We start from the raw sequence: 16,570 nt of genomic DNA, 5'->3' as shown, positions 1-16,570 counted from the left end.
TGCTACTGGAGATAATCTTCCTTTAATAGTTTTTTCTTGTGGGGTGACATCAAACTCTTTAAATATTTTACAAGCACAAAATCAAACCATAACCCTTCTGTTCCCTGTGCGACCTGCGGAATACGACTCGCACGCTGACGGGCGTGTGTGGAACAGTCTGTCCAGACTGAAGGTTTTCCTGAGGTCCTGAGGAAAGTCCTGAGGTCGTGGGTTCGATTCCTACGAGGCTCCTAAGAACTGAACTCGCTTCAGGTGTGACAATTATATTTGAACCTTCTACAAATCTAGAACCGAGCTTCTCGTGAAGTCGGTGGAACTTTACGGGAATGCAGCGCCGTCAGCATCGTCGTGGATATGTCGAATCATATTCGCCTTTAACGGCGGAACATTTAGTTCAACATTCAAACAAGCGAAAGATTCACGTTTTACAGTTTTTTAGTGAAAACTACGTCACACACCTCGTGCTCACAGCTGAATGAGTCAGTGAGACACAACTACGGCTATTCACGTACGTATTTACACCAACTTCTCATCTCAGGAAATATACACACACTACATGAATGTACAGTTTATCTTAAATAGATAAATAAAAACCACGCACACATTACAAACACGCTGAAGTGTTTTGGAGGGGGAGGATACATTCCACCACGCCGTGATGACGAAGTGACCAGGGCACGACACCGTCTGTGACACCTGAGTCCAAATTTACCCAGCATTCAACGAGTGGCTTTATTTTTTCCCTACAAAGCTGACAACAAAATACAGAAGGAGAAACGGCCAGAAAAATATTTCCCGCTTGTGTTACATACATGAATATAATACAAAACGACATCTACCAACGACATGATAAGGAGCGTTTACGCAGCGACCGCCGTCTTCTAGGTTTGACCTGTACACTTAATTATCTGGGTTGTTTTTATATTTTCTACTGTGGTTGTTTCTCAGGACTTAAATGTTTTCCCCTCGGATCAAACTGACTACCTGGAGGTTTTCTTTCAGAGTTCATGCCCTTCCTGCTTCTCTTCCATCAGAGCATCCCGTCCAGGTTCTTCTCTGCGTTCTGCTTGTCGGCGGTGCTGTCCTGGGGGCTGTACTTGTTGTGGTAGTCACGGAGGATGGTCACCACATCGTGGTGGCCGAAGTGGACGGCCTCGTCCATGGGCGTGTTGCCCCACCTGTGGGGACAGAGAGGGAGAGCAGTCAGAGGTGTTCCGGGGCTCATTGATATTTTTAATGAAGTTTTGGTAAACGAACACACGTTTATCTAAATAATATTCACGTTTCAACATGTGGAGGAGACAGATGGTCTCCTGGTGGTTGTGTGTTACCTGTCTTTGGGAACCGGGTTGACTTTACAGGCCTCCAGCAGAAAACGAACCACCTCAGTGTGTCCTGAAGCACAAACACGACACATCAGCTCCACGAACACGAACACACTGTTACAAAGTGCTGCTCTGACACATGAACCATCTCGGCGTGTTACCTTCAGCTGCTGCGACGTGCAGAGCCGTCCTGGAGTCATAATCCCTCTGCTCCATGTCCATCGAGGATAAAGCAAACCTGGACGAAGACGAATGAAATATCAAACGCCGAACAACTCAAGAAACCTTTAATCAGTGTGATTTACAAAACAACTAAATCACGTTTGAATGAGTGATGTGAATGTGTGTTTACCTCCTCAGAGCGGAGACGTCTCCAGTGTAAGCAGCAAACAGCAGGTTGATCACGGACTTCACCTGGAACAACAACAGATTCCCTCTTTAGCTTGATTCTGGTTTTGTTGAGGTAAAAACCTGAGAGACGCTGTTGCAGTCATTTTCCAGCAGATGGAGTCGTGGGGTAAAAATCCTAAAGACGAGGTCAGAGGGCGTCCAGGAACGGCGAGCGAACACAGGAAGAGGATGTGACTCTGATAAATTCTCAAGGAGCAGTTACAGTGGGTGCGGACTCACCCTCTGGTCTCCTCCCTCCCTGCGAGGATCCAGTTTCTTGGCGAAGTGCCTCAGATTGTCGTAGTTGTGAAAGTTACAGAGAGAAACCAGGTCCTGAAAGATGAGGACACGCAGCTTCAGTCTGACGTCAGTCGGGGGGGGGGAGGGGCGGGGCCACAGTTCAAGTTGAAGTCGCTCAAAGATGAAAAGTATTTAAAGCCGACGTTACCGTGCAGAACTGGATTCCTCTGACGCTGTTGCCCAGCTTGTCCAGAGGAGGAGACCAACACATGACGCCCATCACGTTTGGTACGACCAGCAGAATCCCACCGGCGACGCCAGACTTAGCCGGCAGCCCGACCTGAAACACAAGGACGGCGACGATGACGTGTTGCGACTCAAACGTTTTGTTACTCCGCGGGATCTTTGTCACTCACGTGGAAAGCAAACTGCCCAGAGAAGTCGTACATGCCGCAGGAATGCATCAGACTCAGGGTGTTTCGCACGGCCTCGGGACTCAGCACGCGCTCGCCTGTGATTGGACAGAAGCCGCCGTTGGCCAGAGTCGCTGCCATGACACTGGCGCTCTCACAGGTCACCTCGATGGAACACAGCTGACAGGGAGGAACAGAAATAATTCATGTCTTTTTGGGAATTGTCCAAGATCTGTTCTGATTTCCTGCACAGTCACAGGCTCAGTGTTAAATCAAGATAAAAGAGGACGGGGACGTTTTGTCTCGTCACTTTAATCAAAAAGCAGATTTGAATGAGATTCTTCTGCAGCGTCACTTTCCTCCGCATCAGATTCTGAGTTTGAATCAATTAAAAAAGACGAATCAATCAGCGACTGACACAACTGACACACCATCACCTTCATTACTGTGCCGTGATAACTCTATTCATCCCACGGGTTTTCAATCCTTTGTTGATTTGTATTCACCTGGAAGTAGAAGTCCAGGATGGACGTCATGTCTGTGCCCTCTGGAAAACACTGCAAGGACAAAACACAGCGTCAACCCGTCTGATAGCTCATCTGCTGCTTCTTTATGTTATCGACAGTAAAAGGTAAATTAGAGCAAACAGGAGCAGCAGCTTAATGAATAAGGATCAATGAAAAATGTTTAAATAAAGAAGAAACATGTTCAGTTTATCAAAGTTGATCTATAAATCACGACTTTAGGGCGAAAACAAAAATCTAACAAGTCTTGATTGAGAGAGAAACATCTGCTGCTGTTTACTCCTCATGTCTTCTCTGCCTGACGTTACCTTCTTCTCCTTCAGGTAGTAGCCGATGGCAAAGTTTCTGTCTCCAGACTCGCGCTCCGACTGGAAACTGGGGCACAGAGCGGGACGGGGGGGGGTTTGTTCTTTTAAGACCATGACTCAGCTCACGTTATATAAACAAAATCAAACTGTACTGACGGAATTATTTTGCCTCTGAAAGTTGCTGCGCGTCCCTGAATTCACCAATTCTGCAGTGAGGGGATGTTTTTACTCACGTGGCGTTGCTGAAGCCCACGTACTCGTTTCCTGCCAGTTTGTTCATGAAGTTCATGACCTGAGGAGCAGATGTAGAGAATAAAATGTACGGTTTGATGCTCGTATCACAACGTCTCTACGAATAACTCGTACGTATCAAGAACACAAATCGAATAATTTCATTTATGGTTTTATCTGTTATCTCAGTTTGGAAACTTCTTTTCAAGTCTTACTCACATAATCAAACTTTTCAGCGTTGCTGGCCCCTTGCTGAAACACACAAACAATGTTAGCAACACGACATTTAAGTCAAGAGGAAACATTCAATGACACTGACACTTAACGTTACCCACATATTAGCACTAGTGTATTATATGATTCACGTCTCTATGATATTAAACTATGACAGGAAGTCATCAGTTACGTGACCAATCTAACCAGTCATGACATCAGATGAATTAAGATTAGAGGTGGGAGACTAGCTGGAGATGGAGAAGGTGAAATAAAAACGGTTAATCCACTCAGGGTTCCTGCTTCTTTTTAAAGGAAAATTTAAATAAACTATAATGAGAGTTTGCAAGTAGAAATAACTACGTGTTCTGCAGTGATAGTTAACTTACAGTGTGTTTACTGTACAAAGATTAGGCTGGTGAGTTAGTTTCAACACTGTGAGCTACACAGTTTGTGTTTTTTAAGGATTTATCTGACTAGTAAAGAAATGAAAACAAAGGGGGGGGGTCCTTCTCTACAGGGGAATGGAGTATGGTATAAAACCAGAGTTGAGCCAGAGCTGTACTGTTTATAACCCAGACGTATAAACAGTTTGGAGAATGCATGTGAAAAGTATAAAAGCAACATTTAAACATTCATTAACGGCCAAGTGAAAAGCTAAAAGCTCACAAATCCAGATCAAAGAGGGAGGAAAATGATTAAAAAGGAAAAAATTACCAACGTCATTGACCTGTTGCTGTGGTCATAATTTCCCAAAGATCCTAATGCTGTAAAATATGCAACAACACATAAAAGCACACAACGATGCCTTGAACAGGTACATTGCACATGTGTAGATCTAGATGCAGAGAGAGGAGGAGGCACGCATGCAAACAGTCGCTGACAGGAGCTGGTTTCATTTACCGTCTTTGGTGTCACGATATATTTACGAAAATCAGATTCTGAGCATTCCACGAGATTTGATCTGCCCGTAACTAAACCGTGCTCCGCGGTCGAGTGACTCTACATCCTGAGATTCTTTCAACAACATGTTATTTAAAACTCTGCCAACAGAGCAGCACGCTCCTCATTGTCTCAGCACACAGGCCAAGTTCTGACACAAAGCTCTGGACTTAAAGTCACTGAGAACATTATCTCGTTAAAGGTTCAGGCTGATGGAGAAATGTGTTGTGGGATAAATACAACAAACACCGACTGTCTGTACAGTCTCCTCTCACTGTATGAATGTATCGCAGTAATTAAACTGCTACCGACGACCTCTGAGACGACCTCACGGAATCCTGTTGATCCTCGTTGGGCCACTTGAGAGCAGACGCTGCGGTTTATGTTTTATTTCCGTCAGCAGGTGGTGCTGTTGTGTGTTTAAACCGGTCCGTGTGTGTGTGAAGGTCAGTCAGTGGAGGATATGAATGAAACACTGCAGTTTCCCTGATTAAAGCTGATAACGTGTCCGAGCTGAGCTGCTCTGTCTCCATCTCCATCCACTCTCTGGGCTCTATAAACTTTGTGTGTCTGCACAGGATATCCGAGCGATGCCGCTTTCAACCAAATCCCCTTTCAGCGTGATTATCTATAACCTTAATCTCCCCGTTATACAGCAATCTGGCGGAAGCACGCTCTCCAGACGATTATTATTTTGTTTCAGACAAAGTCTCTTTGAACACAACTTTGCAGCTGCAGATAAAAAGTCTAAAATCTTTTCTAAAATCACGGCATTAGTCCTGATGTGAAAACATTGATAACTCAATTTCAGGCCGTGGCTTTTCTGAAACAAACTCTGCACACATTCACAAACTGCGCCTGTAATATTCTATATTTGCTAGTGGGGGTATGTGGATGTAGCGTACCTTAATGAGGGAGGTACAGACGATAGCACCGGCATTAACCATGGGGTTGTGTGGTTTATCTGCAATAAAGAAAGTGAGTGTCATCAAAGGAAGAAGTCAAACGAGGAAGAGAAAGGAGAAAAAGGAACAATTCTAAAGCAGGAGGTCTGGAATGATTCACTGAGCATCAACTTCCTCTCTGAGTTTTAATCTTCTTATGCAACAGGCCACAACAATGTGAGAAAATCCATGTAAAATATAAGCAGCAGGAATGTTTCCTCTGCCGCAGAGTTCTCAGGAACGACAAAGAGAGGAAACCTGGAAACCTTCTCACACCAGGGTCCATTGGAAAAACAAACGATTGGTACAGAAGCTGTTTTTTAAACAGTGTAAACAGGTAATTTGCAGAATGTCGACCATTAACGATCTATCATATAAACCAGTGTTTTTATTCTTTAACATGATTGAACACTGTGAGAAGAGGTAAACAACACAACAGAGAGGAAATTAGAAACCTCAACAAGCTGTTCGAGTAAGTGAGATAGTTTCACGACCTTCTGACCACAGATATTTTTGACCACACGTATGTCGTTCCTTCAGAAATAGAGAGCAGTGCTTTCACCGCAGGGTTTAGGTGAGTGTCTAAACTCACCGTATGAATGTTAATGGCCACAGCAAACTTGAACTGGTTTTTACCGACGCCACGTGCAGCCTGTGGTGTTCCCAGGTTATTCTGTCTCTGTTACACACTCTTTGTTTTACTCTGCCTCTCATTAACAATTTATCGCAGCTCCATGGCAACCAGGCCTGGATGGCTCCTCTTACCGAGGCCACGTTGAGGAAGTCCAACCACAGCCGACTGAGTCATGATGCAGGCGAGAGGCTTGTGTGAGGAGCAGGTGAGTGTGTGTGTGAGTCCTCACCCTCCTCATTCAGGAAGAGCTTGTTGAATCGCAGACCGCTGGGCTCTTTGCCGATGAAGCGGTGAACGTACTCGGTGCCGTGGTCGTGAACGGCAATAGCGTATTTCAGCGGCTTGACGCAGGACTGCAGACAGAATGGAACCTTGGTGTCGCCGACGGTGTGCCTGAGAATAACACAGGATTAGATAATCTGACGCTCAACTCTTGAAATGTTTTTAGATTCGATTTCCTCCCAGGCTCTGGCTTTATTATTATTCATTAGTGTATATGATACATATATAACACAACAAACATGGATCAATGAAACCGCACCTCTGTCCGTCGACGGTGCAGAGGGCGGCGGCCCACAGGTCGGGACTAAAGCGGGCCAGCTGGGGAATGTAGTCCGCCACCTGCAGCATGACAGTTTTTAAAAATGCGTTTACTGGCTGTTTACATGGTGAGTGGTAAAACAAGCAGACTGTGATTCCGGCTCTTCTCTCTCTGCAGCACAGTGCAGCTGAGGAGATGTTCCCTGTGGGAATAAATGAATGTGCAGAGATTGAAAGTAATCTCCATTGAATTCATTCAGCATAGAGGGATCAACACCTCATCGTCACATTGTGGTTCAACAGCAGGACTGAGGCGTGAATGTAAAGATGATTACAATGCTAAGATATTCATATTAAATAGGAAAACATTATTCTGGTCTGAAGCCAGAGGAAATTAACCTTCACATTTCTGCTAATGGAGGAAAATCACTCTCACTCACTTGCCCTCCAGGCATTTTTTTGGCGTTTTCATACAGCTCGTCGATGTGCGCACAGAAGGGCTGGAAGTCTGGGATGACAAACTTCTTCCTGAAGGCCTGGGTGAGCAGCACAATGTTGCTCTGGACACATCTGAGGAGGAGACAGGAGACGTCAGTTTAGGACTAGAACCATGACCGAGGGGGGCGAGAGCTTTAACCTACGAGGGGAATACGAAGAATATTTCACAGGAAACTGAACTTTTGCTCAACACAGAGAAGCGTAAACAGTTCGTTCAACAGTGGAGGGACACGTGGAAGAAATACATGTAGAAATACCAAAACAAAACAATACTTTATGTTATTTCCATCCTAAAATGTCCTCAGAAACATGAACCGGTCCTTGAGCCAGTGCTTTTTTTATTTATACGCAGATACTTTACATACAACTCCAAATAACCAGGCGGTGAGGTCGACGTTGTGCCTCCCTGGCAGTGGGGAGATTTGTGGCTCAGCTATCTCATTGCATCAAACCCAGTGTAATCCCTGTAGCATGGGATCCCTGCAGTGAAAACAAACGCTACACTCCACCGCCCGCTCACATGCTTCGCTCTGTGTGGCTGAGCGCTATAAATAAGCCCAGGAGCGGATGTGATGGATCCCAGCCAGGAGCGGCGTGACTGGGGTCTGTGCGGTGATGACTAAGCGCCCCCGAGGAGGCGTCATATGCCCTGACATGCCGGGCCGCTGCTTGCCAAGCTGTCACCCAGTTCTGTCTCAGCAGCATGTCGTCTGAGGGGGGGGCTCATTCAGCAGAGGTGCTGCCAGAGCAGGGTTGGGGGGGTTAATGATATTTAATTTGACATCCATTGTTGTTTATTCAAAATGTTATTTCTGGTTTCAGCCCCTAAACCAGGTTCTTTTTATTAAATTATTTGAATGTGGATAAAGACAAACTGATCCACTTCACACTTCTTGATCTCGGGGTTTATTTTTGTATTTTCTCCCCCTGGTCATCCGAATGAATCCAACCTCAACATGGTGATGAATAATGAATGTCATGCAGTGACCCAGTGCTGTCACCAGCATCAATAATTCTCACGATAGACTGTGATGAAAGATTGATGTGGACAATAACAGCGGAAGAGAAACAGGGACTTTACTTAAAGGGACCACTGATTTTAACGTGAAACTTTCGGACAGAAAAAACTGAGAATCTACCGAAAACTTTACATCCACTTTGTGCTTCGATTTAAAAGCAACCTGAAAACCTACTTTTTGAAGAGGTGTCTGTCGAGCGCTCCGTCAGACGTTTGCTTCAAGGTCACCTTCAGCATCTCCATACATTCTTTCAGCCGGGGGTCTCCTGTGCGAAGCCCTGTGGCTTTAAGAGCCTGTAGAGAGGAGGAGGAGGAGGAGGAGGAGGAACATCATGATTGAAGCGGCCTGACAACAAATCAATGAAGCTACGAGCCGTGAACTGAGACTCCTGAAGAGGCTAACAAGAGGGGGTTCACTGCTCGTAAGTCAGCCGGGGAGACATTTAAACGGTGATTACGCACATTCGCTGTTTACAGCTTATTTACAATGTGCATATTGATTTACATCAAATACAACAAACACACTTGTAAATATATCTATATCGTAAATTCTGCAGATTTAAATATTTGTTTTCCATGAATCTTCACTGCACCCACTTTGATTTTTCTCTCTTGTATTTAAAATGTCTTCATGATCTCTCTCTCCTGCTTAATACTGCATAATAAACTATTTTCATAGCTCTGCTGTCACAGTCGGTTGTTAATGCCTCATAACTCACTGTGGTGAATTTGTGTGCAGGGATTTTCTCTTGGCCCTCAGCGATGGTGTAGAACAGCAGGTCCTCCAGACTGGGCAGGATGCCTGCTTTCCTTCTCCTGCAGGACGGACAAATACAAACACAGAAAAAGCAAGTGAGGCCCTCTGAGGAAGACACGTGGAGGGGAAGGGCAGCAGAGGGAGAAGAAAAGCTTTTTGACTGCAAGGAGAAGCGGTGAGTAGAGGAAAACGTGACCTGACACTGGCCTTACTGCAGTACAATCAGCTGCGGAAAAGGTTTTTCCAGATGAACTTGACGTCAGAAAACACGGCATGCGAGTCTCTGCTCTGTAAAACTTACAGTACATTAAAGTTTTTGTTTCAGATTAACGTGTGGTAACATTTCCAGAGATTTGAATGCTGCAATAAGGCCACCGTAATGAAAGCTGTTAACAGTCTGCACTGCTAGAACACCAGCCAGGAGTTTGTTCAACAAGCCGATTAACCACTAATCTAACCAAACAACACATCACATCTTTTTAATACATGGAATTACTTTTATTTCTCCAGTGAAGGTTTGGCTAAGTCCTGTGGGCAGTGTGGCAGCACCGCCGCAGCACAGACACACCTGAAATATTCAAACTGTTTCACGACAGAGCCTTAAGGTGTCTCTGTGCTGCAGCGTCAGTGCAAATCACCCGAGTAAAAGCCCAGTCTGTGAACTGTGACGACTGGACCTCCACTGTGGCACATGTGACTTGGAGGCTTGGCAGAGCCCCTGGCAGACCGACGGCACGTGGTTCTGGTCTGAGGATTGATCTAGTGTGATGTTCTGGCTGGTGTTCTGAGCAGTGTTTCCACACCGAGTTGTCTCTGGGAGGAAAGTTAGTCGTGTGTCAGGAGGGCGGACGCGATGACCAGCTCACAGCAGGCTCTCTGCTATGATTCATATCAACACCAAATTGGATTTGAGCAAAGCTCTGGGTGCCCGGGCATGATGTCCTGCAATGCATCATGGGCCACTGACTGGCCTGCGTGCTAGGGGAGGCTCCTCTCAGCAGCCAACCAGAAAAAACTGATTTCGGACCCTTGGAGAGACCAACTTTATTCAGCTTTTAGGCCGAGTTCCACTTTATGTCTCACGTCAGAAATTCTGAACAAGAGGATTGTAAGTGAGCTGCCGAGTTTAAATCAAACAGCGCTTTGACGGTATCTGTGGTTTTGATGCAACCATGTACTTTCCATCAATATATTTCTGTCTGTAACTTGGTTTTACATGGACAAAGTCAGAATTCATGACTTTTCAACATGTGTGGAACGCAGCTTTAAAGGAGACATATTCTGCTCATTTTCAGGTGAATCATTTAAACTTGTCCATCGCTGCAGCTCCTGTTTTCAGCCTCTTGGTTTTAGTTTTTTTAGTCTCCCCCTCCTGATAAAAAGCCCAGGCTGCTCTGAACAATAAGAAAGAAAAAAAGCATCATACGTCTCCTTTAACACAAAAAACAAATCTCATGCCGTCTGAATCAGCATGTTGTTGCGTCCTCTGATTGTTTGTCAGCGTGGTCCGTCTCTGACCTCCTTAATGGACAGTTGATGCCTGCTGGTGAGGAAGGAATACACATCAGAGAGTGTGTGTGTGTGTGGCCGTGTGTGTGTGTGGAGGGAGGAAGAGGGGGATGACAGGGGGTGAGGTAGAGGGGAGGGGATTCAAGCGCAGCCTCTGGGAGGAAGTGAGGTCATTTCAAGGTAAAAGCAGTTATTGGCTTTCTGCAGAAAACCTCTATTTCTACTGGAAAGAGACTAAAATAAAAATAAAATTGAAACATACTTACAAATGCAAAGCAAGCAGATCAACAACAGGAAGAGAGTGTGCAGAGGGAACAATACTGAATTAGTGACAGTGGCTTTGATAGTACAGACCAAAGCATTCATGTAAACAGATAGAAATAAATCAAATATCTAAACCCCTCTCAGGCTCCGGTGTGAAATTACACTTAGACCATAAGTAACATCCTGGTTGAGTTAATGAGTCCGCTGAGAGATTTCACCTCTGGGAGCATCATCACCAGCAGGTTAAGAGGTGAACATCTGGAGCGGCCTCGTTAATCTACCTCCTCTGCTCTCGTTAGCGCGTCCCTCGTTCTCTGTGTGTTTTTAAAGGTCAGCACACACAGTTCGTCCAGAAGCTGACGCTGCCATGCTGCCAAACACTGCGCTCGCCGTAGATCTATTTTGAATCGAGCTGCACGCGATGCCGATCAATATGCAATGATAGATTTTTGATTTTATATCCGTCGGTTCTGTTCCACTGTGTCCCCTGAGCGGCCCCGTATTTTTCAGGGTATAGCAGTTAAGTCGGTGTAGACGCCGTTGGTCAGTATAGCTGCTGCTGACAGGACAGGTGTAGACAGCTGAACAGAAATCCGACCTGGTGTGAGCTGAATGAACAAGAGTCAGTGACCTTTACACCCTGATGCCCTCTAGCTCCCAGTCTTCTTTTGGAAAAGGTTTATAAAACAAAAATATAAATTAAGCAACCTACTTTTGAAAAGCACTTCACCGCTCACTGATTTTTATTTCCCGCGCCCGACCCCTTCCCACAGATCCTCCACTATCGATGTTGTTTTATTTCACGGACACTTAAGTCGCTGCCAGAGACGACAGCTGAGATCTGTGTCTGGATTGAGTCGTGTGTAATATCGGCGGTATTTATCCGACCCGATCGATGGTGCTGGCTTCGCCGCTGGTCATCACAAATTGACGTGGGGTGGAGGCAGACATGAGACTGGGAGCGTTGAGAGGCGGCGCTGCACAAATCAATCCGTGCGAGTGACTCATCTGCTCCTTTAGGCCCTGACAAGTGCTAGGCAGCATGCCAGCACACAGGCTTTGGTGCAAAATCCGTGCAAAAATGATGTGGGCGGGATGATCTCCGCTGCATTACAAACATTTTTAACCCCTTATTAGCCAGGGCACAGCCTCGGGAGCAGACTGCTGTTGAGATTTCAGTGCATGCGTCCAAAGAGTTTTTTTTTTTTAAATTTCTTCCTCCTGTTCCTTTTGAGTGAAAAGTACACACGGCTGCAGGGAGGAAGCAGCCAGCGTCTACTTTCCTGCATTGGGTACTTCTGGTTGAAAGTCTGGCAGCGACGTCACTGTAGCCTAATCTCAAGCAACCAATAAGATGGAGAGTGACTCATCAGAGAAACTCGTTCTGGCCGTGTTGGTGCGATAAGTCAGAAGAGCCAGTTAGTGGGAGCAGATCTGTGATGATACTGTTGACATAGAAACACAACCAACACATGATGCTGATGCTTTTTTTTGGATTTGTTGTGGAGCAGTTCCTTGATGCTCGACAGGATCCCGTGAATCTTTTCCTAGAAGGACTGGGAGACGCTGACTGCTTACTCACTGTGACTCATCCTGCACTACAGCTCCTGCTAAACCTAAACGTTGACAGCTGACGATGTCTCTGACACTTGAGTCTCGTATTTAAGAGAACGAGCCATTCTTCGTGAAAACGAAATTTGTCTCCAGGGGGAAAAAACAAGATGTTGATGACGACCAGTCAGCAAAACAAATGACTGCATGAACGTGACCGACTGCTTAAGCAAATTGTCCGTGAACAGAAACAAATGGGGCAACTTCCGCCTGCAGGGGCAACGAGGCATTTTAATTTCTATGGGGCTGGTGCGACGGCTGGAACCACAGCTGATATGAATGTTAAGAAGAAAAAAAAAATTGAGACTTACTTAGACTTAATTTTCTCTGCAACATGGCAAAAAGATAAATCTTGTAATATATGTGCACGTTATTTTGACTTTATCTCTGAAAAGCAGGATTTTCCTTCTCTGCTTCTCTGTCCTTAATCCTGAAATATCAAAATCCGAAATAACTCTGTAAACAATAATCTTATCCCAGATTCATCCAATCCATGTTTAAACATCTGAGTTGAGGAAGATAAATCACGGGCCTCAGTCGACACTCTGGTGTTTGCAGAGGAAGCATCGTTTCACGTTTAGATTTACATCTCATTAGAATAAGAGGCACGTCAGCCATGAAGCCGCCGGCATACAAACGACCGATACACCTGTCAGTGAAGTTTAGATATTTGGTTTTAAAATGTATGTCTTCACGGTGACTTGTGAATATCAAGCTTCTTCTTCTCGCAGTCGACAAACAGAAGATGAATCTACAACTATACTGATCATATATAAAATGATAAATGTTCCATCTTCTCAGACCTAAGCACGTCTTTGTCTTATTATGCGATCGTAGGACACGATGTTAATCACAATCCCAGTAATCGGTTATTGGGGCAAAAACCTCAGGAAGAGAGACAACGGACCTCGAGACTCGTTGCACAACGTTCTGAGCAAACATGACGTTTGACCTGGAGGCCACGGCAAATTGTTTTTAGAGGGAGCGTGCCCCTGAGGTCAGCGGTGCCTAACACACCTCCTCCAGTGCACGCTGTCAATTACAGCCCCTCACTCAATGACCTCTCTTTCTGTGTCGTTGAGATTAACAGAATAATAGAACTGAATGTGACATTTAATTCTCATGAGACTTTGGCCTGAGGCTCGTTCTCCTGCTGTGTTATTATGAAGTTAAACACACTGAGGCTGTGTTTGTTATGGTTATGTGATGATGAAGATGATGATGAAGATGATGCTCTTAGCTTCATGTCTCTGAGCTGCAGAGGAAGCTCCTGGTAGTCACGACTGATTCCATTGTCGGACACACTCGCAGCGGCTCCTGAGCCTTCACACCCCGGGTGCTGACTCCCGGTGCACACGGAGCAGTTCACCGGGAGAGCCTCTCCATGCCGCCGCCTTCCAGCTTCCGTCAAACCCCCAACACAGCCTCAACCGGCCATTAGCTGCTAATCGGCTAATCCAGCTAAACAGCATCTGTAATAGCAGCTAGTTCCTCTGCGTGATGCTCAGTGCGGAATTAGCTTGTGAAAATTAACTCATTACATGTTTACAGCCTACAAATGAAAACTTTGAAAGAAAAATACTTACATGTCTTAAAAAAGTCACGTTATAATGTTGCTGTGAATTCGGCTTATATTCTGCGAGTAATTATTGACTCGTTTCAATAAAAAAGAAAGTTTAAGGAATGGCTCCCTGGCATCACCGCCATGTTAAATTCCTATGTTTTCCTATGGAATTCGGCTACCAGTGCAGCTAGCGGCTAACACGCCCTCACACCGGGGGGGCTAACGTGACTCACTTCTCCGTTGACGACTCTTTGGCGGCTTCATTGTGGCCGTCGCCCTTGGAGCAGAAGCCCCGGACGCCGTGCTGCTTCCTGGCGAGGTGCTGCGGAGCCCTCCACCCGGCGAACGACCTCCCTCCGCCCGGCGACCTCCCTCCCGGAGCGCCGGTGCTGCCGAGGCAGGCGGCGGCTGCAGGTGCCGCTCTCACCCCGCCTGCGAGCGTCTGGAACAGCTCGTTGAGCACCACCGTGGACCGGAGGTGCAACATGTCTGGATGTGGAGGAAAAGCGAGCACCGTGACCCGGGTGAGGAGCTGATGACGAGCCGCGGTACCGGAGAGAAGCGTCGGTTCTCCTGTCGGTGTTAACGGTCCTCCGCGGCACAACCTACCTTACTGTCAGCGAGAGTTCTGATTGGACTGCGGAGACTAGTCCCTGCACCTGATTGGCCGGGAGCGCTGTCAATCATCAGAACCCGTCTTTCCTGCTGGAGCTCTAAATAAAACTCAGATTTTTATTTCGATTATTAATTAATTCACGATTTTCTATCGTTTTAAATTCACAGTTTATAATTAAAACGGACACAAATAAATCTTATGTTTCATCTTATCACAGCAAAACAAAGGAAGTGAATGAGATTCTGCAGGAAAATCACGTTGAAAGAAGCAAAACAATCAGTAAAAGTACTGAACAGTTTTCTAATCATCTATAAAAAATGTGCAGCCTCAGGTATATATAATAATAATAGTACATATATAAAATGTATTTAGAAATTACTAATTAATATCAATTATATATAAATGTAAATTATTCTGAATCTTTTTAATCTACTGGCTTGTAAATAATTATCAACTGTTTATGTTAATTATCTATTATAAATGAATATAAATGTTTGTAATATAATACATGTAATATGAGTTGTTTATGCTGCTTGTACTTATTTAAAAAAGTCATAATCTGTGACCTGCTGCCTTATTTTTTAATTTGTTTTTAATTGTAATAATTTTACCATAACTGGGATTATTCTTATTCCTTGTTCTTCACTTACCTTTCCGCTGAGTGTTTACATGAAAAACTGAAGTCAACGCGTCTTTATGATGTGTTATGTCAAATTAAATAGTTTAAAATAAACATGGGAATGAGTTCTGATAGATATGTATAGAAAAGCAATAAGAGAATTTATGAGCAGAGGTAGATTTAGTTCTTACATCACTCACAGCATGTGAGTGATGTGAGAAATAAAGAGTGTATTACTGTGTAGAGATCAGCAGTGAGCCTCAGACAGTGTACTTGTGTTGTCCTGGTCTGACACCGGGTGCATTACTGTGGTACTGCACACAGTCTGACTGTGGTGTCACTGCACAACCTACTGGCCAGAAATCTTTTCTGTTTGAATCCACAAGGACACAATCAATACGTTTAAACAAGGCCCTTAGAAATAGAAATCATTCTAAACACAACAGACAATTTACCTTTGTGTCTGTGCTTTAAAAATATAACATTCAGGTCTTTTTATATATATATAAAGAAATTCATTACTCTTGTGTTCTACCTGTGTCGACCTCTTTCTCAGCCCGGATGAAACGTGAGATCAAAACCTAAACCACTGATTCACTCACTGGAAAGAATTTTGTTTTTACTTTTCTTCAGCTCCCAACTCTGATCTGAATCACAGTAAACTCCACCCACCCGGAGCTCCAAGATGGGTAAAACAAGCAAACTGATGCTGACTAATGAAACCTCACATGGAGCATTTGGACTGAAGCTACTGGAGGAAACACGAATTCTGCAGCTCTGATTTCCACGTGCATGTCCTTTAACCATCACATCATATGTTTTAAATCTGTTTGACGTCCTACAGAAAACAAACCCCTCATTACAGCAGCCTGTTATATCGTTTAAGAGTTAATTGGAGTGCAATGGATATAATATTTACCTTTATGCATGACACTTTGTTAAAGTGGTCGGTGTTTGCTTTGCTCTGTATCGTGCGTATGTGTTCTGCATGTTTTGTTTTCGCAATAGAATCAAATCAGGTGATAAGAAATTACATTTTCAATCTTCTCAGGCAAAAACACAAACACATTCTCAGTCTCTGGATAGAAAGACAGATCTCTGTGTTCACTGAAGGATTTTCAATGCAAGGCCTTTCTCTGCCTGTGTGTTTTTACCTCTCAAGTGTCTTCCATAACAAACCTTTATAACTCCCACTTTTTTTTCAAGCAACAGCAGATTTCTAAGTTTAATTTTGCCCCAAAAATCCCCTGTGAGCAGCAGCATTTCCCTGCATGCAGCAGTAAAGAAGAAAACAAAGGAAAGGAAGGAAGGGAGACAAACAAGGCGATCCCTGACGAAGCTGCAGGGAGGAGAGGCGATAATTCACCAACACCCACACCTTCTCAAAAGCAGTCAGCTTCCTGCTCCTTT

General features: G+C 44.7%; 1 protein-coding gene across 4 annotated transcripts; it reads right to left on the bottom strand.

Annotated features, from left to right (window-relative positions):
* Window positions 1-3: 3 nt before the first annotated feature.
* glsa (glutaminase a) lies at window positions 4-15,096 on the bottom strand. 4 transcript variants are annotated; one of them, XM_069520945.1, is made up of 18 exons: window positions 14,159-15,096; window positions 8,940-9,036; window positions 8,396-8,514; window positions 7,145-7,274; window positions 6,706-6,785; window positions 6,394-6,557; window positions 5,492-5,550; window positions 3,651-3,683; window positions 3,434-3,492; window positions 3,201-3,267; window positions 2,875-2,925; window positions 2,372-2,548; window positions 2,164-2,295; window positions 1,956-2,048; window positions 1,678-1,739; window positions 1,487-1,563; window positions 1,332-1,395; window positions 4-1,178 (listed from the first exon to the last, which is right to left on the bottom strand). In XM_069520945.1, the coding sequence occupies exons 1-18, from the start codon at window positions 14,410-14,412 to the stop codon at window positions 1,031-1,033; spliced, it is 1,866 nt and encodes a 621-aa protein (XP_069377046.1). In that variant the 5' UTR covers window positions 14,413-15,096; the 3' UTR covers window positions 4-1,030. The 4 variants fall into 4 exon arrangements, with proteins under 4 accessions (XP_069377046.1, XP_069377047.1, XP_069377048.1 ...); XM_069520946.1 differs by having other exon boundaries at window positions 8,940-9,030; XM_069520947.1 differs by lacking the exon at window positions 14,159-15,096 and adding an exon at window positions 10,753-14,135.
* Between the last annotated feature and the right edge of the window lie 1,474 nt (window positions 15,097-16,570).

This window comes from Paralichthys olivaceus, chromosome 24 (assembly GCF_024713975.1).
Source record: "Paralichthys olivaceus isolate ysfri-2021 chromosome 24, ASM2471397v2, whole genome shotgun sequence".
Lineage (NCBI taxonomy): Eukaryota > Metazoa > Chordata > Actinopteri > Pleuronectiformes > Paralichthyidae > Paralichthys > Paralichthys olivaceus.
This window is presented reverse-complemented; position numbering and strand designations above follow the sequence as displayed.